The sequence below is a fragment of the Heterocephalus glaber genome, unplaced genomic scaffold (genome assembly GCF_053883595.1).
Source record: "Heterocephalus glaber isolate CG9 unplaced genomic scaffold, H.glaber_assembly_v1.0 deba00000331, whole genome shotgun sequence".
In the NCBI taxonomy this organism is placed as follows: domain Eukaryota; kingdom Metazoa; phylum Chordata; class Mammalia; order Rodentia; family Bathyergidae; genus Heterocephalus; species Heterocephalus glaber.
The window spans coordinates 44,499,916-44,523,735 of NW_028258142.1; the positions used below are offsets into that span (position 1 = coordinate 44,499,916).

Below are 23,820 nucleotides of genomic sequence, written 5' to 3' on the forward strand. Positions count from 1 at the left end.
GGGCACAAGTTATAGGGCCCTGACCTTTCTGGGTCTCAGTTTCCAATACATAGGGTGAAAGGCTAGCCTAGCAGACCTGGGATCACTCCTGGGAATGTTGGCAGGAAGGAGACGGAAAAGTGAAGCAAAGCCAATTAGGGCTGCCAGTTGTTCATCTCCATTTCAACCAAATATTCCTGCTTTAATTAGTTCTACATGCAGGGCTCTTCTTAAAGACTTCATTTGAACCCACAGGCATGCCCAACCTGTGGCCCACAGGCTGTCTGCTATTTTTTAAATGGTATGAAAAATATTTGAAAGTAAAGGGAGTTTTGTTATGTACATACATTAACTATATTATATATTTTATATGTGGCCCAAGACAGTTTCTCTTAACTCAGTGCAGCCCAGGCAACCCATGGTAGGTATTTTGGACTCGCTACCACCTGGTACCTCCCATTAGCCATTCAACTTTTTCTACCCAGCAGTGATTTTCTGGCCTGTCAGGCAGGTTCAGCTATCATTCAAGTGACCAGTTTGGATGGAACAATTAGAGCAAGTTTATCTTTCAGAATAGATTTATCACCAAAATGAGTTTTCAATCTGTCTGGGATAAAATGATTAATAATAAGCTTTACAAGATTTTGTTAAATAGCTTCATTTTCATGACATCCCAAATGGAAATTATTTGTGTAATTTGTTTTGCTTATTAAAGTTAGGAATTTCTTGCATCACACAAAGCATCAGGATCAAACCAGCTCACATTCCCTGCTTCCCCCTTTTTAACCATGTTAAAAGCATAGTGTACTTTACTTTTAGTAAGAAATTTAAGAAAGTCTTTTATAAGATCCAGAGGGCAACCAAAAGGGCAGCTAGGGAGATTTATAGTTAAGTCACTGAATTCCAAAAGTATTGCTTATTGGGTAGTTATCAACCTAAGGGGAGATTCTGTACCTTATCTCTGTTCTACCCAACATTTAAAAATGACTCCCTTTTCTTTAGAGTATATATCAAGAGCCAGGAAGCATGATTATCATCAAAGCAGCAAATGACACAAGCCAGGAGGGGGCTCATGTGCAGGCATGAGAATCAGGTTTCTGAAATTCCTCGTGGGCTTAAGGCAGAGGAAAGAAGGAAAGAAAGGGGAAGGGAGGGGTAAAATTAACATACCAGGCAAAATAGCTTTGTAAGACTTTGATAGGAAGGATGGGGATAGAGGGCTCTACAACCACATTCTATGATGAAGCAAAAGAGTACAAACGGTGGCTCATGCAAGAATTGCCCTGGTCTAGGACATTAGATGACCCAGGTTCTAATCCTGGCTACCACTTCTCACTGAAGAACAGTCCCAGACAGCTATGGAGCCATGCTAGACCCTGGACAACCTCCTGACCTAGCAGTGCTGCACTTCCAGAAGCCTTTTGGATCCCATGACTCTGAGGGAGGCTGGTCCAGAGGAGAGGACTTGCAGTGCGGCCCAGCCCTCACTCTGGCACATGCAGTGTGGAAAAGCCATCAAAAAAATCTACCACTTGAAGGTCTTTAGAGGGCAAACTATAGATCAGATAAAAAAGAAACATTTTTAATGAACAGAGCTGACTTGCAAAGGAGAGGGCTCTTGGTAGGTGAACGTGCTCAAGCAGCTGCAGGGAAGCAGTGTTCATTATCAGAGAACTTACAGATCCAATTCCTGATCAAGTGGGATTTTTAGATCAAGTTATCTGACATCCTTTCCAATTTCAAGATTCAGTGGCATTATGTTATAGTGTAGGAAAAACGAAGTACCTATGAAAACATCTATGAAACGTCTGCAACATAGGTATACTTGCTGTGTACCAAGAATGCACAGCAACATTTTTTTTTGTAAATTTAGCTATCAGATTTTGGCTTGCAAAATATTTCCAACATGTCATTGGACTGATCTTTCCATAAGCCCCTCAATATACTTACCTGTTAATTATCCTTCTATGGACAATCTTTAAAATTATAATTCGTTCTGCACAGTCTTTTAGGAACTCTGACATTCGTTGCTTTAAAACTGGTTTCATTTCATGTTTTGCAATTGCCTTGAGGTGATCCCATGAAGCTTTGCATCTTCTCTCCATCTGACATAAATTATCCTGAAGTTGATCAAAGTCAACCTGAAAACCAGAGAGAGAACACTGCAAATGTGCGGAAATAACTGGACACCAACCTGAACTCGGAGACCAAAGCCCCTGCAGGAAGAAGCAGATATCAAAACCAAATTTACATCTTGAGATGCAAACATATTCATGGCCTAAAAATCATTCACATGTGTATTTGTCATTTTTGACATCAATTTAGTGATAAAACTGTTCTCCAATGAACCTAAAACACAGTCACATTTTCTTGCCTTATTTGGAAAGAAATGTTATGAAACTCTTTGGGAACTGTAAATTAAAACATGAACTAAAGAAATCTAGTACATGATGAACTGAGTAGGTGTCTCATAAAACTTTTTAGAGTACTCTTGTCCTTCAGGGATGATATTTCATTGAAGGCTGAGAAACACATCCTCGTCTTACATGGATGGCTCTGCTGTGCTGGGCCATGGTATTTATTCATCATCATGATTTCCTTTATAACTTATGCAACAAGTTATTTATTTTATTCATGCACCATCCACATGTTCAACCAACACTCATGAAGAAACCAGTACAACACCATTTCCCACAATAGGTGCTAAAACACAAAGAAAGACATTGAATGAAACCAAATTCATATTCTCAGGGAGATTTATCATACAGACTGGTGATCATCAAGTTTTGAAGGGTGTGCAGTGTGCTACCTTAGCAGGCCTTCCTCTGTGTGTGTGTGTGTGTGTGTGTGTGTGTGTGTACAAGAGATCAGGGCAGCAAATTCAAGCCACACATGTAAAGAACAGATGTGACAGAGCACCCACTATGTATTTAGAGAAGTGCAAGCAGTTTGGATTGAACAAGTGGTCTGAGATGATACTCTCTAAGGTAATGAATGCTTTTATACAATTGCTAGACTAAAAATTACATCAATCAGAGGGTTATTTAGTCATCAAACATATACTTGAGGGCCACATGTAATAGCTAACAATGTGAGATTGGAAAGAAATTCAGAAGAGTAAGAGAAGAGGGAGAAATAGACTAACCAATGGGCAAGCTGATGGGAGAGGACTGAGGTGAATGGGGAGAGAGCAGAGGTGAGAAGGAGTGAGGCAAATAAAAGTCAGATGAAGCCAAAGGCTGCAGGCAGGGGGCCTTGAGAACTCCCAGAAAGGACTTGCTGGAGTGACCTCAGACTACTAGCCCCACTTCAGAACAAGGGAGGGATCATGTCATCGGAGGCAGATTCTGTGAGAGGATCGGTGGCCTCAACAGAAGGAAGACACTGAGCACAGGGGATGCCCCAGGCCTGGAGGGACATGGCCTGGATTTTAGGGACTATACAACCAAGAAGGCAGTGGAAATGAAGTCTGATAAGAGGTGGTAGATGATTCTATGGCCTCTGGTTGCAAGTCAAAAGGATGTGGGCCAAATGAGTCACCTTCAGTAACTGCCAAAGTCAGCAGGCAGAGGCTATCTGCAGTTTTGGCATGCGCAGCCATTCTTTAGGCGAGGGTAAGTTATGCAGCCATTAGTTAACTGACAATTAAACATCCAGTGGGCTTCTGGGAAAGGCTGGTTACTGAGGCGGGTATAGGGCAGTCAGTAGGGGCTGGTGTCATGCGAAGACTCCTGGGTCAGGGATGCTTTGGTTACAAGTGAGCTCCAGCTAGGGAAGCTCTGAGTAAAAACCAAAGGACCACGTTGAAAAGGGAACTGATTGTTCTGGGCAGCTCTGAATGAAGGGGTCAGACAGGCTGACTTAGTCTTGAATTCCCAACAAAACTGTCTTCTGAGAAGGTGCAAATGGGATGTCAGAGCAGCATTTGGAAGACCCTCTGCTGGGACACTCAAAGGGTCTTTCTGCCTCAGTCAGGACACTGAAGTACCACTTATAAAGACTGGAGAACAGTGCCAGTCAGAATAACATTCTACGAGTCTGTTAAATAGAGGGCTCTGTGTTCTGATCTGGGGGTCTGCTGCCATGCTAGCTAAGGGGCCCTTTACACAGTGTACCTGGTGGCTGCCAGCCTGTGACTCCTGAGGCAAATAAAAAGGCTCCCAGCCACCAGGTCCCCAGGTCAGTCCTACAGGAGAAGGCAGAGTAAGGGAGGACTCCTGGAAGGACAGTCTTAGAGTCCCCACCCCATTCCTTCCCACTCTGCCCACCATCTCCTCTTCTCTTCCAGGACTCCAGTGCATCCCAGTACTCCCACCTCTTACTCCCAGCCCTTGTATTCCCAGGAGGTTCCTCCACACTGACCTGGCTCCTGGATCCTATTCAAGGATATCCTCCAACCCAGTGAGTTTCCTGTGCTCCCAGGGCCTTCATTTCTCTCAATTCTGGTGTGTTCAGGTTGCCTCTGGGCACTGTCAGCTGCCACGAGCCTGCTGCCTGCAGGAATCTGGGTGTCCACAGACAACTCATAAAGATATCAACTCTGCACTTACTTTAAGAGCTTGCAGCAGAAGGCCAGTGCTATATATTGTTTACAACCCTATAAAAATGTTCCTTGTGTGTAAGATCAGAGGGATGGCCAATGTGTGGGCAGCAGGGTCAGGTATGCCTTGTTTTGGGGCTCCACACCTCCCTGCAAGGTCCTGTGGGCATCACAGGAGGAGCCAGATGACATCTTTTTGACACAGTAGGCCACCCAAAACAGGCTGTAATGTTCTGGAGAATCCAGCCTGATGAGCAACACTCTCAACAGGGAACGCAGGAGTGAGGGCTACAGTGGCAGGCTCACTTGACATACCTCAGTAGGAAAGAATCTGAGTCAGAACCAGAGATAGGAAAAAGATCTTTAAAGTTCATGGCACAAACTGAATCATATTCACAAACTCTAACGTAGGCAATGCAGCCAGGGCTGAACATCTTACTTAAAAGAGATTGTGTGCCTTTGAGATGAGGGATAACGATCCCACAGCAGAGGCTGAGGCAGTGCCACTCCTGTGTCCACAGACGTACCTTGGCTGACCTGGTGATGGCCCCGATCTCTGAGTACAGATCAGAGCTGTCTGGGAAGTTTTCCACCACCATGGTGCACACATGGTGGAGAAGTGACTGCTTGTGCACTGTGTCTTTGACTTCTGGAACCTTCTCGAGGTAGCTTAACTCAAACGCTTTGGCCTGTTTGGAGACATTAAATAAAAGATGAGAAAACCAAGTTTCATGTAGGCCCTTAGGACAGGACAGATGGTTAGAATCAAAGCATGGTCACAGTAGCCAATATTTAGTTTCTCTGGGACTGAAGCTTCTCAAGTCACACACTCCACCCTCCTTTCCTGAACACACGTGGACTAGCCACAGCAAGAATGAAGTGAGGCTCCAACCCTTACCCACACAGCCCTGAGCCCAATCTCAAGCCCTGGCCATCAGTCAGGTGCTGTGGGACTGATTCTCTGTTATCGGTTACCTGCAGCTTCTTTTTCCCTTGCCCTGGTGCATTATGTCTTTTGGCCAGAGACAGGCCAACAACTACACCAACAAAGTCGCTTCTTTCAAAAGTATCAGAATGTATGTAGGCACAAGCATTTGAGAGATAAGGTCAGGAAACAACAACAACAAACAGGGTAGATAAAAATTCCCCCAACCTCAATTTGGGAGTAGCCATACTTTGCAAGGAATGGTGTGCCTATTTTTCTAAGCTTCCTCATTCACGGCAAGATTCAGGTTCAAATAAATGAGCCCTGATACCTTAAGGACAAAATCCCCTCCAGATTATCTGCAACAAGATACATATGTTGTTTTTTCTACTGTGCTTTGGGGACCAAAGGTAAAACTTCCATCAGTAAATAAGGGGTATGGGTTTTGTCACAAGGGAGAGGCAAGAAAATAAGAGAGGGAAAACTTACATTAGTTCCATTTAGAAAGTTCCCAATGGCTAGAAGAGTAGATAGGATAAAGCCTAAGGTTTTATTGTTCTCCAACTGGTCTATTCCTTCCTTCAGATCCAAAAGTGGTTCTGCCACTTCCTTTCAGTTTAAAAAAAAAGATGAAGAAGAATGTACATTTTTGCTTTGATTTTTAAAAATTTGTACAGTGTAAGATAGTAACAAATACAGTTCTCCCTAGCACAAAGCAATCTCATATGATAGGCATTTGTTTCCAGGTACACAAAAATAAAAGGCTAAATGATGGCAGGCAGTTTAATCCCCAAAGACTCCACAGTGAAGACCAAACAAAGCTTGTACTAGAGATTGAATGCTTCGTCCTCCCTGTTGCTGCCCATCCTCTAACCCCAAGCAGAACCTTCAGGTCATTCCCTCCATTGCTCTGCTCCCAACTGTGGCCCACAACCAATACAATCTTCCTTACTGTGTTCCTTCAGCAGACAGACCACAGTCCCCCCCGCCCCGCCATCTTTTCTCCTTCTAGGCAGATGACTCCAGAAACTGTGGCTCCACTGTCCCTGGACCACTTTAGTCTCTTCCTCTCCCTATCTAGGTACTCTATGATGGCCAGCCCTAGGCCTGGGTGCTCTCTAGAAGACCACTGTCCTTGTCTAAGGCCCACTCCCAGACACTTCTACCTCCTCTGTAGACCTATGATCTCCCCTTTCCTGTCTACCGTGGTCTCCACCACACATCACTCCAGGCCCCTTCCCTCGCCTGTATCCCAAGGCCGGGAGGTTCAGCGTAAGTCTTCAGCAACCTTGCTTTTGCCAGGCTGGCCCTGCCAGTACCTAACCAAGACTGGCCCAGTTGTCTGTTTTCTTCATGATCTCAACTCACTTTGCTAGAGAGAATCACTTAACTGTGCTGATTGGTTTTGCTATTTAGTTAACACTAGTTACCAGTGGTCTTGGTGGTCAGGTGTCTTCATCATTGCTTGATTCGCTAATGAATCTAAATACTGTACAGGTTGAGTATCCCCTTATCTGAAATGCTTGGGACCAGATGTGTTTCAAATTTTGACTTTTTGGGATTTTGAAATATTTGCACATACATAATGAGGTATCTTGGGGGTACATTTATGTTTCATATACTGTATATCTTTTACATACAGCCTGAAGGCAATTCTACACATTGATTTTAGTGCATCTGTATTTTGACTGTGATCCGTCACAGGAGGTCAGGTGTGGAATTTTCTAACTGTGGCATCATGTTGGTCAAAAAGTTTTAGATTTTGGAACATTTAGATTTCAGAGTTTTGGATTAGAGATGCTCAATGTGTAGTTCTCCCCTGAAGTCCACCAAACCCTACTGCCACCTACTCAGCCCTTAGTTTAGGACTTTGCTATCTCCTTTGCTAGAAAATAGAGAATCAGAGCCTTTTACCTGGGCTTTTGAATCTATCTCCCTGTTGCATTTCTTCTCAACTAAGCCCTCTAAAGTTTACTGTCCACCTCTTCTCTCCTTCCCCACTAGCTGCCATTCAGCCTACAAGACACTTCCATGCCCTAGACCTCTGTCTTCCATTCTCTAGCCAAGCAGTCCCTATGCCTTCCTCTTGTGGTCTTTTTCCTTCTAGTCTCCTCTCAACTGCTTGCAATCTGCTTCATTTCAATTTTTCACTTTTTTTTTGCTTCATTTTCAATTTTTTACTGAAGATATTTTCTCAAAGGGTACCTAAGAACCTGCTGTTATGGTCAATGGCATCCTAGATGAATATCACCAGGTAGGGCCGGAGATTTAGCTCAGTAGTTCTGCCACCTGCTTTGCAAGCGCAAGGTCCCGAGTTTGATCCCGGTACCAAAAAAAAAAAAAAAAAAAAGAATATCACCAGGTAGAGAGATGACAGGAAATTTTCTATATCATTATTTTCTGCATTTTCCAAATTTTCTACAATGAAAACAGCCTGAAACAATTTTGAATTTTTAAAAAATCATTCACCTGGTGCCCATAATCGAGTACCTGAAATGGAAGCCAGGCGGATACTTTAGAATAACCTCTCACTGGTAGAGGAAATTTTCTGTATCATTATTTTCTGCATTTTCCAAATTTTCTACAATGAAAACAGCCTGAAACAATTTTGAATTTTTAAAAATCATTCACCTGGTGCCCATAATCAAGTACCTGAAATGGAAAGCCAGGCAGATACTTTAGAATAACCTCTCACTGGTAGGCTGCACTTAGGACAATGTCATTATCAACTTGCACTGTACTCCAAACTCTGTGCCAAGAATGACACTTCACTTTCCTAAAATTTATAATAAAAAAACCTGGCCTTTTCACACTGGAGCCACAGGACTGTCTGCCTCTCTTAGAAGTGCTCACCTTTTCTGTAGTTTCATAATCCATTTTGAATGCCCAGAGGTGGAGCCGAGCAGAGAGCTCAGTGATGGAGGAGAGGGTGAGGAGAAACTGCTCTGCACTGCCCAAGGACACTTCTGGGTTGGCCAGCTGGGCTTCCTGGATTTTCTGTTTCTCCTCTTCTGTAGGAATCATGGTTAGAATTTTCTGGAAGGACAGGATATTGATATAATATATTCTTTCTTAATGATGGGCTTTACCTACTTCCTTCAATGTTTTCAAATTCATAGTACAATTTTCCAACAAAGCAGTAGAAAAATTCTGTTATATTTAATATCATAGGTTTATACTATCATAACCAAACATACTTTAAACAACTTGCTCAACATTTTCTGATCTTGCACATGAAGGGCTATCTAGACAAGAAGGAAGATGGAAAGCGAGAGAAAGCTGTGAGGTTGCAGAACAATTCCCCGTTCCCTAGGAGATACGGTGAAACATGTCAAGAATATATGCTTTGTAGCAATTCGCATGGATATTTAAGAGCTTACAAAAACTAATCACTTAAAGAGAAGTCAGATTGAATTTTGTTTCATGTGATATAAACAATTTTCATTGTTTTAACTACTTATAGAAATGATAATACTTAAATAATTCAAACTCAAGTCTGACTGAAGAAAAACTATGATAGAATTTATAAAGAGTGATACCTACCTGCTAATGAAAAAAGTGTATCTTTTTACCTTTATTTGTTCCTGGTTAAAAAAAGTCAATTGTGGGAAGCGAAGAAGGCAAAAAGAATACAGAATGCTTATGATTCTTACAAGTTTCAAAGTATATTTTATTTTTTAAAAAATTAAAATTCCAGTCTACCATTACCATTCCTATATAACATTATATGGAACTCCTAGCCAGGCACAAAGAAGAAATAAAAATGATACTGATTAGAAAAGAAAGGCAAGGGCCAGGGATTTAGCTCAGCGGTTCTGCCACCTGCCTCCCAAGCACAAGGACCCAAGTTCGATCCCCGGTACCAAAAAAAAAGGAAAGGCAGAATTGTTTATATTTGCAGATGACATGATTGTTTACACAGAAAATTATAAGGAATTTACAAAAAAATTCTAAAATAAAAAGTGAGTTTAACAATGTTGGATAATAAAGCCAGTATAAAAATATCCATTTTATTTTCTAGATATTGATAATGGACAAAAATTTTTTAAAGTACTATTTATAATGGAAAATACAGGCAATAAATTTAATAATGTGTAGGATCATTTTGCTGAAAATTAGAAAATGCTGATTAAAAGCAATCAGACAAAAATCTAAATAAATGAAGAGACATACTATGTTCATAGATTAAACAAACTCACAATCAAGATGTTAAATTTCCCCAGATTCATCTACACATTTAACTCAATTCTAATCAAAATGGATTTTTTTGTAGATATAGACAAACTTACTACAAAAGCTATATCATAAGGCAGAAGAACTAGAACAACCAGAAAGCATTTGAAAGACAATAACCTTGAAGGAATCATACCACCTGACTTTACGAACAATAATATGGGCCAATGGTTTTGACAAAACTACAAAAGCAATTCAATGGAGAAAAGATAGTATTTTTAACAAATGGTGTAAATACAACTGGATTCCATACACAAAAAAATCAACCCCAATTTAAACCAAATTCAAAATGGATAATTGATCTAAAAGTAAAATGTAATCCTATAAACTTTTAAAAGGAAACACAGAAAATCTTTGGGACTTCTGTTAGGTAAATAGTTCTTAAACTCAATACTAGAAATGAGACTGATGAATTGAACTTTGCCCAAATTTAAAATTTTGCTTTTTGGAAGACACTATTAAGACAATGAAAAGACAAGTTACAGTTCATCAAAAAGTTAAATACAGAGGTTACCCTATGACTCTGCAATTATATTACAAGTGTTTACTCTCCAAAAAAGGAAAACTATTGTTCACACAAAAACTTGCATGTGAATACTTGTAATAGCTTTATTCATAGCTGCTCAAAACTGGACCAAGAGAAATATTCTTCAATGGATGAATAAACAGATTGTGGTACATCCCTACAATGGAATAGTATTCAGCAATAAAAGGAAAAAAAAACCCTATAGGTACAAAGGATGATTCAGCAGAATCTCAAAGGGATTGTTACACACTGTATGATTCCCATTTATGTGACATTCTCAAAAAGACAAAACTGTACTTACAGAGAATGCATCAGTGGTTGTCAAAGGGTAAAGGCAGGGATGGGGGTGCGACTACAAAAGGGCAGTAAATAGCTTTGTGGGGAGATGGGACTATGTTAAATCCTGATTGGAGTGGTTATTACAAGATTTATCCATGTTTTTATACTCATAGAACTCGGAGAACATCAAAACTCAACTTAATTCTGTATTAGTTTAAAATTAAAAAAAAAAAAACTAAACTGGGTAATTGATTCATCAATATGCAGATGTTTACATAATTGTGCATGGAGATGTATATCTGGATGGGTAGAGGTAGTCCTGAGTTTGATGAGAGTGTTAACAGGAGGGCTGTCTTTAGTTTATCAGAAGCCAGTTGCACTGAAGATGTGTATGCTGTGCTGCAGCCAGAGTGAGTCTATGTGGGTGGGAAGTGAGCACCTGGAGAGATATTTAGCCACAGTGCTTGTCACTTGCCCACTGCCTGGCTCATACCTTGATATCCACACAGATGACACTAAAGTAATCAAAACGATTCAAGTAGATATTGCTTCTTTAACTAGTTTTCAAAATAAAAACTAAAATTTGTATTTTAATTTCCTTAATGCTTAAATTGTCTTAGGCATGACAAGAATCCCAAAACAAAAACTTGCTATCACCTTTTATGACCTTCAGAAGGGATTTTCCTGCAATGATTTTTGTGGCTTTGTTCCTTTGAGAAAGTAATCAAACATTTCTACTTTTGTTTTCCACTTCTTTAATTGAAACCATTTGTTCACTGTTGAAGATTTATGAGGTTACCGTATGCCAATTTATTTTATTTGATTTTTTTACACATCAACGACAATAAAAACAGCTGTGAGACAGTTGAACAATAGATCAAAGTTACCTCCTGTGAGCTCATGGTCTTTTTACTTATGAGCAAAGGATAACAGGATGAGTACAAGGCAGTATCTTTAACTTACTTTCTACCATGTCAGTAGGTTTATCAATGATTGTATGATCCAGGAAAACAAATATCAAATCAGACCAAAATGTGATAACCTGCTTTTTAGCTTCCTCCTAGGAAGTGTTTCTTTAATACTGCTGTAAGTATACTTGGTTTTTTATGTGAAAGCTACATTTCAGAAAAAAATGCAAAAACATCCTTTTTATACACTCAAATGTTATTGGGTTTGGCTATTGTATTTACCTGCAGATAAGACCATAATAAGTAATTATTTGCTTTACAATTTTGAACAGAATCCCAGCTATAGCTCTGGATAAGAATCTATGGCAAGCTTTCAGTGACAAGAGTAAAAAATTGGAGAAATTAGGGCTGGGCCTGGTTTGTGTACAATTTGCACATTCTCATGAAAAAAAAAATGGTGTTCTAGTGGTGTACCTATTTTCATGTAGTAACTTTAAAAAAACCTTTTTAAAGTATGTTGATAATATCTCCTTTCATTCTTTTTTTATTTTTTGGTACCATCTCCTTTCATTCTTAAGACTATTCATTGAGGCCGTTTGGGGTAAAAGTTCTTGTATCAGTTACAGATGAAATGATTTACAAAAGAGGTTAGGTTGGAGCCACCAAGACAAGCTGGAGAACAACCTTGGGGGCCACACCAGCTCTATTGTTCAAGGGGATTCAACTAGAAATGCAAAACTAGCAGCACAGCTACATCCAATCATCAGAGTACTCTGGATCCCTGCCTTGCTGAGCTAGCTGTGACTCTCCATGGACAGGCTCACCTCTGTGTGTTCAGCACACACTCAGGCACCTATGGACAGGTCTCCTGACACACAAGCTATTCCAAAAGATCCTGTGATTTTGTACACAGGGCTAAAGGAAACTTCTGTTTCCAGGATGCTGGCCGGCCTGGCAGCCAAACTGAACCAAGAGAAATGTCATTCGGGGCCATTTGATTGTGTTACCCTCTGAGTAGATACAGACTTTAAAAATTAAACATGGAGGTGGGGGGAGAAAAACTCTTATTTGTAATAATTTGATGACATTTTACTTAGAAAAATATCATTTATGCCCTTTAGAGATGGCCCTAAAATAATTTGCTAAAATTTAATATTCTTCTGAAGAACTACTTCCTTAATGAAGTTAACTACTTCCTCAAGTTTGGATGACAAACCTAAGTACATACCACTGGTTGCTAGGGAAAGCCACAGGATGTCATTTAATACTTCCTAATTATGTTTAGGTACACAGAGCTTTTAAAAGACCATATTAAGCTGTGGTCCCATGCTCTGGTGTGTGTATCCAAGAAGCAAGACAGTCTGACTAAAGGCCCTTTTGGACATTAGCTGGAAATCTTATTAGCAAAGATCTGTAAGTTCACAACTGCCATCTGCTCTCAGTCTTGATTTAACTCTTGAACAACAAGCCTACTGAACAAGCTCTGGGTACTGCCCGTTCTATGGCCCTCAGGTCCTCGAGATCAGTGGCCAGAAACAGTAGATGGTGACAGTATCCTGGATTCCACATTCTCCAATAGGGCTGTTTCCAGTGAAGTCTTCTCAGCCATGGCTGAAAATTGTACAAGGACAGACACAGTCTCTGGATTCACACAGGCAGCCTTTAGATCAGGGCTTCCCAGCATGAGTGATTTTGCTCCCAGGAGAGGTTTAACAATATCTGGGGATATTTTTGGCTGTGGGGCGAGGCAGGGGAGGGTAGATGCTGCTGGCATCTACAGGGTAGAGGCCAGACATGCTGATAGGACAGCCTCAAGGCAAAGACTGTCCCACCAAAAATGGCTGTAGTATTGACTTTGAGAAACCCTGTTTTTGGAGGACAGCTGATAAAAATGTAACTTCAAGTTCTATTGTGACTAAATATAGGTTTATTGAGGATCATGACATGATAAAATCTTGGTAAGGATTCATCCGTGTTTTCTGTGGCTGAGTCTTCTCACTTCAAATTCTTCCCTATGTCAGCTACTCCTGCCATTTGGACTCAGGCTCTGGAGCTTATATTTTGCTGCCCCTCTCATAGGTCTGTGAGGCTAATGTTGGGACTTATTTCTTCACTTTTAAGACAGGGAGCAGAAGAGTATGTACCTCATAAACTTTTAAGGAGAATACATGTTAGGTACCGACCTACCTATTCTTATTATACACATTAGCATTATTGATTTTCCTTCCTGGACCTAAAGAGTGGTCAACTGGAAAGTGGTCAGACAGGGAAAAAGAATAATTTGGTTCATTTAAAAATCTATGTAATTTGTTGCATCTGAAACTTTCCTCACCCAGGGAAAGCTACATTATAGGAAAGAATAAAGGCAAAACCCAAAAGAAACTCTCTCCCTGATGGACTTTTTCTCCTCCTGACAAGGAGAAGTAGTACTTTCAAAAGAAGTTGTCATGTTTCCTTTGGTCAGGCTGGGTATTTGAAGCCTCCCTACATGTGAATCTGAGCTTTTGCAATTTCTAAAAGATCTTGATAAGTAAACAGGATGGCCAGGCCCATACCTGGTTTCTCCTCAATGAGAAGGTATCTTGCACTTAGTTCACAGGTTTCCTAATGGCAGGCCCTTGCCCTTCTCCTGTGCTACTCTGCAGGACTCCAGAATGGGCATGCTTCACACAGATGCCTGGCCTGTTGTCTTGCTGCCAGCCAGCTGCCTTACTTATCTCTCTTCAGCTCTGCCTGCTGTCACCTGCACGTTTCTTTCTACCTGCTGTGCCCACCTGGACATGCTGCCTTTCTGACTCTCCAGCCAGTGTTCTCTCCATCCAGAAAGGACAAGAATCACCTTCTGTCCTGTTCCTGGAACAGGGTATGCATAACTCTCAGAGTAGAGATGGTTGGGCCTTACATAGGTTTCTAGAGTGGCCTTAACAATAGACCACAAGCTGGCTGGCTTAGAAGAAAATAAGTTTATTCAAGATCTAGAAACTAGAAGTCCAAAATCAAGGACTTAGCAGGGCCATGTTCCCTCTGAAGCCTTTAAGCTAGAATTATTCCTTGCCTCTTTTTTAGCTTCTGGTGCTTTCCTGTAATCCTTGGTATTCTTTGGCATATAAACACATCACTCTAATTTCTGCCTCTGTCATCCCATGACATTCTGTCCTGTGTGTCTCCTTGTATATTCTCTGTCATCACATGGCTTTCTCTTCTGTGTCTATGTCCAAATGTCCCTCTTCTTATAAGGACACCAGTCATCGCATTTAGGGCCCATCCTAATCCAGTGTGACTTTACCTTAACTTGATTACAACCGCAAGACCTATTTCCAAATAAGGCCTATCATGAGTGGGTATGAAATTTGAGGGGATGCTATTCAATCCAGTACAGGCCTCTAGGAGTAGTTTTCCCCCTGAAGCCCTCTTCTCTCCAAAGCACAAAGGCAGGCCTCACCTGCTGGGCTCAGCTCCTATGCATACTGTGAGCCCACCACTCCCTTCCACACAGGGCTGAGGGCAAGACTGGCACCATGGCCCAAGCCCTTCCTCACTTCTGACTTTTCTGACTTTCTGGAGTCAGGATTCATTGGCTCCCTCCATGCTCAAGTCTTACAAAGTTGAGACTGGACATGAATGAACTCCAATCATGGAATGGCTTTAAAGGAGTCTGGAGCTCTTTGCCAATAGAACCATAGGTTGGGTGTTAGCCAGCATCACAAAGCAAAGTTCCCAGATTCCCCATTCTGACCTGGTGGGCCTCAGGCTATGTCACCCATTTGTAGAAATCTATGGGTTGACCATTAACTCTGCTTACCCTTCTTCCGATGTTAAATAAGATATTTCACCTGCTCAAAAATAGCACCAGCTTGGGTGAAGGGAGAGGTTGGCCAGAGGGAAGAACATACCCCTAGCTCAGCAGGTAAGCCATAGCTCCAAGTGGTCTGCTTAACAGTCACACAATCACAGCCGTGTCACCCAACCTTTCTCCATTTTTGACACTTTTAAGATCAACAAGGGCTGTAGCCTCAGTTGCTTGGTTTTCCACATTATCAGACCAAACACCTCTCTACATATCCCAACAAGTGCCAAGAGAGAAAGAAAATCCTTTACACAGATGAGCATATATTAAAAACCCTATATTTGAAAGTGTTTGCTAAACATGTGGTGTGAAATACCATGAAAGAAGACCCTGTTTCCCTTGTAAGGAGGTTGGAATAATCTTTTTCTATTTGAGGCAGGCAGAGCATGATCAGAGATCCATACATGAACCAGAGAGTGAGAATCTCTTAACTTCATAGAAAAAGTAAAGCTCACCTCCTCCCAGAATGAAAAGAAGAATTACTAACATTATTCAGAGTCTGGCTGAGAACAGAAAAATGTCAAGTCACCCTATGAAGAAAGTAATATTGGATGCAATAATGTAATATACATTTTAAGCATGTGATATATTACAGAAAACAAATAATGCTCAATAGAGCTCTCTTACCTCAATCCCTTCTTTGTTTAAGGCATATTCATCAAAGTTCAAAATGGCTATCTTAATCGTTCTTGGAGGGGGCAGCACTGTCAGACCAATATTGATGGCATTGCTCCTCTTGGAATCTAGAACAATGATCTCCTGCCTTTTTCCATCTGCAGCGGTTTTCTTGATGACAAAGCAAGGAAAATTGAAGATTAATGCATCATACTAGGTCTTTTTTGTGTTTCATTATTAAAAGCAAATTCACTCTGTATTTACAGATGAAAACAAATGGCCCCAATTCAGCTCAGGGAAGGACTGGCTACCACTCAGCTCAGAAGAAAGAGATTAAGGACTAAGCTCTGAGAAGCTGCCAAACTTGGGCCAGCAATGGAACTTCTCAAGTCAGACACATTACAAAATAAAATTGATTTTCCTTCAATTGGGAAAAATGTGATATTTTGAAGAAAAAAAAACAAAACCCTGGTTTTTTTTTCCATAGAAGCAGTGAAAACAAAACTAAAACTTTTCAGCTCTCCTTTCTGGGCTGTGAGTTGTCAGATGTGCCTTGGTTGGACCCCAGACTGATGTGTGCCCAGAGAGGTCAGTGCACATGCTGAGAAGATGGAGCTAATGAGAAGGAGTCCAGCACGCCTAGCCTATCAGCCCCTCCAGATTGCTGGCTGTGTTGTCTCAGGGCTCCTGTCATCATCCAAATATCCTATGCTCTTTAGATCATAGCACCTCCACCTTTCCTGCTACACTGAGATATATATAGGTACAGCTATCCACTGGGTGAGGGGAAAGGGGCCTTCCGAGGAAGAAGTAGGAGGGACAGCCAGGCACAGAGGCCACAGAGAGGAACAGGGAATGAGAGGTGTCCTGGCATCTGCATTGAGCCCTTGGGTGTGTGGTTTCCCTGCTGGCCGGAGTAGCCTTCATAGTGAGACCCTAGGCTTCCTTCATCCTTGCAGCCTCCCAGGGCTATCATATAGGCAGAACTCAGTCAGTGTCTGCTATAGATTGAATGCATATCCCCCTCATGTTCAAGGGCTGAAGCCCTAATTCCCAATGTGATGGTAACAGAGGCCTAGAAGGGTTTTTGCAGGACATTAGGTTTAGGTGAGTTTGTAAGGGTAGGGTTCTCCTGGTGGGATTAGAGTCCTTATGAGACCAGAGAGCCAGCGCCCTCTCTCCACTGCACAGCAAGAAGGTAGCCATGTGAAAGCCAGGAAGAAGGTCCTCATAAGGAACCAAATCAGCCAGCACATTTATCTTGGAATTCTTACCCTCCAAAGCATAAGAAACCTTTTGTTGTTTAAGCCAGCAAATCTATGGTATTTCATTAAGGCAGCCCTGGCAACACAGAGTATGAGGTACTGAGCCAACACTTGTGACCACCAAGACCTGTAACCAAAACCCTCCTACTCCCCATCTTCCCCTTCAGCTCTCAGAAGTTAAGAGCAGGGGTTGCAGTGAGGGTGGGGGGCATGTGGGAGGAGACCTGGTCCAGCAAGCTCCCTGCCCTTGCTCAGCCGGGAGGATGGCTCTTTTGATTTGTGCCTAAGGTGACAAAGATGAGTAGGGTGGAGTGGCTCCCCTGAAAGAAAAGACACACTCAGCAGGGCGGCAGGTTTCTGTGGAAGGGGACTCAATGGCAGGGCAGCTGTAACTCACCTGGTGGTGAAGTGGGTCAGGGTCTGCAAGAGCTGACACTGAGCTGGGCCTACAGACTATGTGGGATACAGCCTGCCGCCTGGGGAAAGCTAATGAGATAAGCAGCAGCTCTGCCTAGGCCCTCGGGAACTGGCAGGGATGATGCTGTAGGTTTGATGGGGCCCTGTCTCAGAAGACCACACAAGCCGCTCAAGGGGCTCCAGCCAAACTCAGCAGACAGGCCCCCACTCACCCCTGGTCTCACCCTCTCCTTTGCAGCAGGAACCTGACTGGGCGTGGGAGCAGCGGAGCCATCTGGAGACTAGGTTAACACTAGACACAGGGACCATCCGGGAAAAACGGACTGAAGTCCTACTGAAGTCCTCCTGGGCCTGCAGATTTAATTGCTAAAATTCTATTTTAGATCCTTAAGTATGCGTTTGGGAATAAACTCAATTTTTTTTTTCATGAAGAAAACAAATGGAAGCATCCCAGCTGTTTTGGAGCCTGGTGGCCAGGAGGGCCAGTGCCTGTGGGTATGGTCATCAGCTTCGAACAGTGGCTCTCAGGGACATGTGCCATAGATGTATCCCTGCTCTGCAGGGCAGGCTTTGTCTTCTACATAATTAATCAAATAAACTAAGAAGTGCTCCTGAAAATTATTAATTTAGCTTTTAAATCTAATTTAAAATATTATGTTTTATGCAGAATACTAAAAAGAAATAAGAAAGGTTTGACAGAATGCTGAATACAGGCACAAGCCCTGAACAGGGATGTTAGAAACTGCAGTGTCCATGGTGAGGCACGGCAGTGCCTGCTTCTTCTGGCTCAGCAGGGCACCTACCCTCATTATTCCCTCTTCCCTCATCACCACCAGGACCCCAATTATTTTCAGTAGGCTGGCAATGAATCAGCTTAAAAAATTACCTCCCTAGACCCTTTGTATCTAAAACTATCACTGTGGCTTAGTTCTAGCTTTTGTCTTCTTGACTAGAAAGGAACAGACATTTTGCCCTTCTCCTTATTCCTGCTTAGAGTGTGGACATGAGGTCTAATGGTACAGCTGTAGACATCTTGTGAGCATAAGGAATGGCAGCAAGGGTTCTCTGGGAATTGTTAGCCCCTAGCCTCTCACTCATACTGTTCTTGTCACTCTATGAGCCTGGAGAGGTGCCTAGACAGGCCCAGACAGCCCAGCTGGAGCCTTTGTGTGGAAGAGAAAGAGAAAGAGAAGCTCCCTCTGGGAGACAGACTCATGACAAACAGCTGCCCACGGACAGCTTGGGAGAAGTGCCACTCAGATTTCAGCCTCTTCCCTAGGCAGCTTCCCTGGCACCATGTGTGGCAAACAAGCACAGAGATCTACATGGTGACTGTACCTGACATACCCTGGGTCCCTTCCTTAATAGAACTCAATTCAGTCAGTGATGGACATCCCCATACACTCCCCTATAAACCAGGGAGGAGCAAGCTATTAAGCAAAGTGAGGCACTAGGAAAGCTGTCCCCACAGACAACTCTACACCTTTCAAAGCACTTCTATACACAGCATGAAGAAAAAATAAAAATTAAACATCTACAAATGAATTATTCAATCTCTAGATTTTAGCCAAGAGGTGTTTCTTGATAATTTAAGCAAATTCTAAGCCATTCTTGATAACTGAAGCAAATCTCCACCTGACCCAATGAATATTTGAGTATCTTTTCATCAGTTCTCCCCAAGATGAGGGAGTGGGTCCTACGGAGCTGTCCAGCCATCTCTGCCTCACCCACAATAACCTAGAATGGTACCTGCAAGAGCAAGATAGAGCTCTCTGTACCTGGGAGCAGAAGTCCCCGTCCAAAGATAAGTAGTCATCAGTTTTGATCCATTTCAGTTGTCCTTCAGGATCAAAGCCCCAAATCAGCTATAATGAACTTCACTAGGGCCTCCACATGGCTGCATGATGGGGCAACTGTTGTCTACCCTTCTTTCATAAAGCCTCTTGTGCTTGCTCCTCCTTCTCCATTCTCGCCGCCTCCACCCACAGCCTGACTCTCCAGCATCCAGACTCTCACAGCAGCCACTACCAGCCTCCTGCTTCCTAGCTCTTTTCCTCCTTAATCCATCCATCCTGCACTTGCTAAAATTCTTTCTCAGACACCTTCTCCTTACTGCATTTATCTGATTGGAAGCCATGGTGATTGTCCATGATTTACAATTTTAGAAAATTAGGAAATTGCTCGCTGATAGGATGAGGTTATAAAGCAGGGGTCAGAGAAAGAAGAGCTGTCCTTCTGAAGTTGGTCAGGAAATGTGAATGGCTCTCTGAAGGCATCCAGGAGGTGAGGTGTGATGGGAAAGAAATGGAACCAGAGTTGGAAAGAAGAGAGGAGGCAAGATAGCTTACATATAGGAACTCAAAATTATTTGCATTTAAATTGGAGCCCAGAGACCAGACACATGTCATGAAACAACAGCCAAACAAGGAAACAAAAACAAGAATCTCTTGAAATATCAATACAAAGCAGAGCTTACTTTTTTAAAGAAATGGTGAAATGCTCTTGAAAGTGTTGAGAGGACTTGGATAAATGAGAAACATCATGTTCCTGGGTAGGAAATCTCCTCAGCACTGGGAATTGAATTCAAGGCCTTTGCACTGAGCTATATGTTTTTGTTAATTTTGAGAGAGGGTCTCATTTACTCATTAACTTGCCCAAGCTGGTCTTGAAATTGTGACCCTCTGGCCTCAGCCTCCCAGAGTGCTGTAATTACAGGCAACATGCCACCATGCTGGGCTTTCAGGAAGTCTTAATTTGTAAGTATGCTAGAAAACTATTATTTAACATATGTTTTAAAAATAATTCTATCAAAATTTCAAAAAGTCTTGCCTTTGGAATTAGAAAAATATATTTTAAAGTTAATATGAAAGATTATAGGTATTTAAAAAGTCAACAACAATATTCTTAAAAAGTTAAGACAAACCAGTATGGTGGGTGAACATTGTGACAGAGTGAAATGACTGAGATCTTCTTTTACAGGATGAGAAAAGACTGGGGGAAAGGAGCAGGAACATAGGCTCATGTAGGAACAGCCAAGCAGGAGTATGGTGGCAGTAATCCCAAGACTCCCTTGCTGAGTGGGGTACATCGTCATCCCTGCTCACTGCAGTCTTGAGACATTATCAAGTGATGGTCTGGGACCCCAAAGCCTGAGCAGAAGCAGGAGAAGTTCAGTCCTCCAACAGTCTCTTTCTGATTGGCTGTGTGTCTTCCCATATTTATTGACTTTTTTTTTTTTTGGTACCGGGGATCGAACTCAGGACCTTGCACTTGAGAGGCAGGTGGCGGAACCACTGAGCTAAATCCCCGGCCCTATTGACTCTTTTTGCTATCATATTTCCTAAAACAGATATTTCCTTTCAGGTGCATAGTCCTTAAATGAGAACATTCCCAGGGGTGCTGGCAAAAAATGCTTATTCGTGGAAGGCCAGGAAGCCTGTGACATCATTGGTCAACTCTAGGGCAACAGAAAGTTAAGGTCTCTGTCCCAGTTTGATAAAAGAATTTCACCAAATCTCTGCACTCTTCCTCAGCAAGTTCCAGGAACTCTGAAGGAGGGAAGGATATTGGAAGGAGGCATCGGTGGGCCCAGGATCCAGGCATCGGCTGTTAGACTAGGGGGATGGCTGGATGTGAAAACAGGAACAACTGTGTCTGGGGCAGGGGATTAGTGCAAGGTGGGTGTGAGCCAGTGTGGGGGAAATCCCTGGGGCTCTCTCTCTCTCTCTCAACATGCTATTTTTCCCAAATAAGTCCAGAAGTGTTCATGGAGAAGGGGAACTTGCTTCTTTAAGGAGGGAGGGGTATCCTGGGAAGAAGCCAGGCTCTGTTTTAGTTCCAAAAAGTCTAGCTAAACTGAACTCTTACAGCAGGGCTCCTCCTTCAAAGTCATGCCAACCAGGGGGCCTCCAACATGCCCATAGTAGCCTTTCCACACCAGAGCAAGGCCATCTCTGGAGAAATGCTTCAAGCTTGGATGCCATGTAGGGCTTTTATTATTTTTGTTTTTGACTTGGCCAAGGGCACCATAAGGAGAGGGGGGCAGGGTGTGAATAGCCAAGACATACAAGAGACAGAGCTTACCCTGTCTCTCTCAGAGCAGAGGATTCTTATAAAGGAGGAGCAGGAAAGAAGTGATGAAGGCAACAGAGTTCCTTCCTCACAAGGTGCCCAAGAAGGGTAAGGGTCCAGTTTGGAGAAAGAAAGAGGTGACTCCTTCTAGAGAAGAGCATCCAATGAACAGCACCCAAGGCTAACAGAGGTACAGGACTTCCGGGAAGCACAAAGGAGGCGGCCAACCTAAGTAGTGGCTGCTAAGTGGCAAGGCCTAGGAAAAAAACTGACTGTGCTCTGCAGCCCAGATTCACCTGGCGGGTGGCTAGCTGGGATAGAGATTCAGTCTCAAATCAATTTATGAATGCAAAGAGATAAGATCCTGCAATCTTAGCCATTCCACAGCACAGAGAATCACACAGAGTAATAGGACTATTTTCTAGAAGAGCTAAGCCATGTACTTAGGTCCAATTGGAGAGAAGCAGTGCAGAGCCACAAGTCTGCCCAAAGTTGGGAAACACTAACCCTGGGTGCAGAGATAGCTGACAAAATGCCTTATGGAGAAGAGATGTACAAGTTGAGGTTTTGAGTAGGATAAATTATTGCCTCCAAGAATAAATATTTTAGAATTTGCAAGTAAAGACTCAAATGTGATTCTAAATAGTTACTGGGAAGAGGTGTGGTCACCATGCAAGAGTGGCCACAACCTGATTTCAGTCAGCATCCAAGAGATAGGAAAAGATCTTAATTTTCCTTTGATTCAGTTTTGGAAAAGAAAAGACTAAGGATTCAAGCAGCAATAAGAAAAAGGTGGGGAGGCAAATTTAAATAGTACCAAATAGGCATTAAGTTTAAGGGTCCCTGAAATGCTGACATAATCACTACTTTGAATTTCTGGAGTAATTTTACTAGTAGTAGAGAATGTAATATTTAAGAAGTGAACATTCACCACATAGAACTTGTCACTCCACAAAGCGCTGTGACTGAAAATAGAAGCTAAACTAAGGACACAAGTTATTTGGAGAACTCCGAGTCTGGGAGAACACCGAGAAGTTTGAGAGTGCTTCCACGAAAGACCAACCTCTGCTCACGCTTCTCACCATCTAGGTCAGAGACCCTGGGCCTGGCTCAGGACAGCACAAGTTCTAGAAATGGTAAATCCTTCCTCCTCACCCCCGCTCACTGCCAAGAGTGATGCCACAGGACATTTTCAAAGCTGCCTAGTGAGAAAGCTACAGTTACAAGGAGGCACTGATACTGATATCACAAGGATGAGATGACTATGGAATTTTCCTAAAGTCTTACAATAAGGGAGATGGTGAGATGCCCATTAACGCAAAAACCAAAGGCAAAAACCAAAACAAAACACAAGAGACAAAAAACAAAACACAAGAGACAAAAAACTAAGCTTAAAGAAAGGCTGAAAAACCATTAGGGATAAAATTTCTTGCCAGAATAGGCTTGTTTTATTAAGTGAAAAAAAAATGTATCAGTTTCCCATAGTCGCCCTTTGAGGCTCTGATAGCAAATGACAATGGTCAGTCAGACAGTCTGTGTTAGTTTATCCACCACTTTAACCAGGAGGCTTAGGTGAGACTTACTACTAATGCTGGCACACAAGCAAAACTGTTGTGTTTGGAATTTGTAGGCGTAATTCAGGTTTTCTGAGTTTGATGTCAAAAGAGTGTATTCCCTTTGTCCTGAACTTGAATTTAGGGTAGTGAAGTTCTGTTCTCTTTTCAGGAAAATAAATCAGGTCAAGGACATCAACATTAAAGGGGGTGGTAGGGGAGTATTGGTCCTTTGGTGCCTCTACTGGCATTTTAAATCAATGATTTACCACGTTGATTGTATTTTAGAATCCCTGAAGTGCTTTAAAAATAACCCAGATTGAGGCTTATCCCTTGACCAATTAAATCATCACCCCCAAATTTTCTTAAAAAGTCACTATCAACAATTATTGATATATTCTGAAACTTCTGGGTGAAAAAACCAAATTTCTTCAGATCTACTCTGGAGTCCTCTCATGATAAACCTAATGAACACAAGAGAGGAAGACAGCATCAGGTCTGTAAAGGGGAATCAAGTCCACCCTTCTTTCTAGCCTTCATGCTTGTCTCAGTCTGCTGGTGACTTAGATAAAGAAGATGACTTCTGGAGATGCCAGGGTTTACTGGTTCTGATTAGACACAGAGTTGTAAAGCTATTTCCTAGTATTCCTCAGGATGGTGTC

The 23,820-nt window shown here is 42.2% G+C and overlaps 1 protein-coding gene across 19 annotated transcripts in view; it reads right to left on the reverse strand.

The window, feature by feature from the left end:
* The window catches only part of Fhod3 (formin homology 2 domain containing 3), a 497,386-nt gene that overhangs the window by 33,597 nt on the left and 439,969 nt on the right, over positions 1-23,820 (reverse strand). For all 19 annotated transcript variants that reach the window (XM_087189308.1, XM_087189306.1, XM_087189305.1 and 16 more), the window contains 5 exons: positions 15,865-16,023; positions 8,298-8,480; positions 5,934-6,053; positions 5,047-5,208; positions 1,930-2,120 (listed from right to left, as the gene is read on the reverse strand). In XM_087189308.1, the coding sequence (XP_087045434.1) occupies positions 1,930-2,120; positions 5,047-5,208; positions 5,934-6,053; positions 8,298-8,480; positions 15,865-16,023 (815 nt within the window). The remainder of the gene's footprint in view (positions 1-1,929; positions 2,121-5,046; positions 5,209-5,933; positions 6,054-8,297; positions 8,481-15,864; positions 16,024-23,820) is intronic.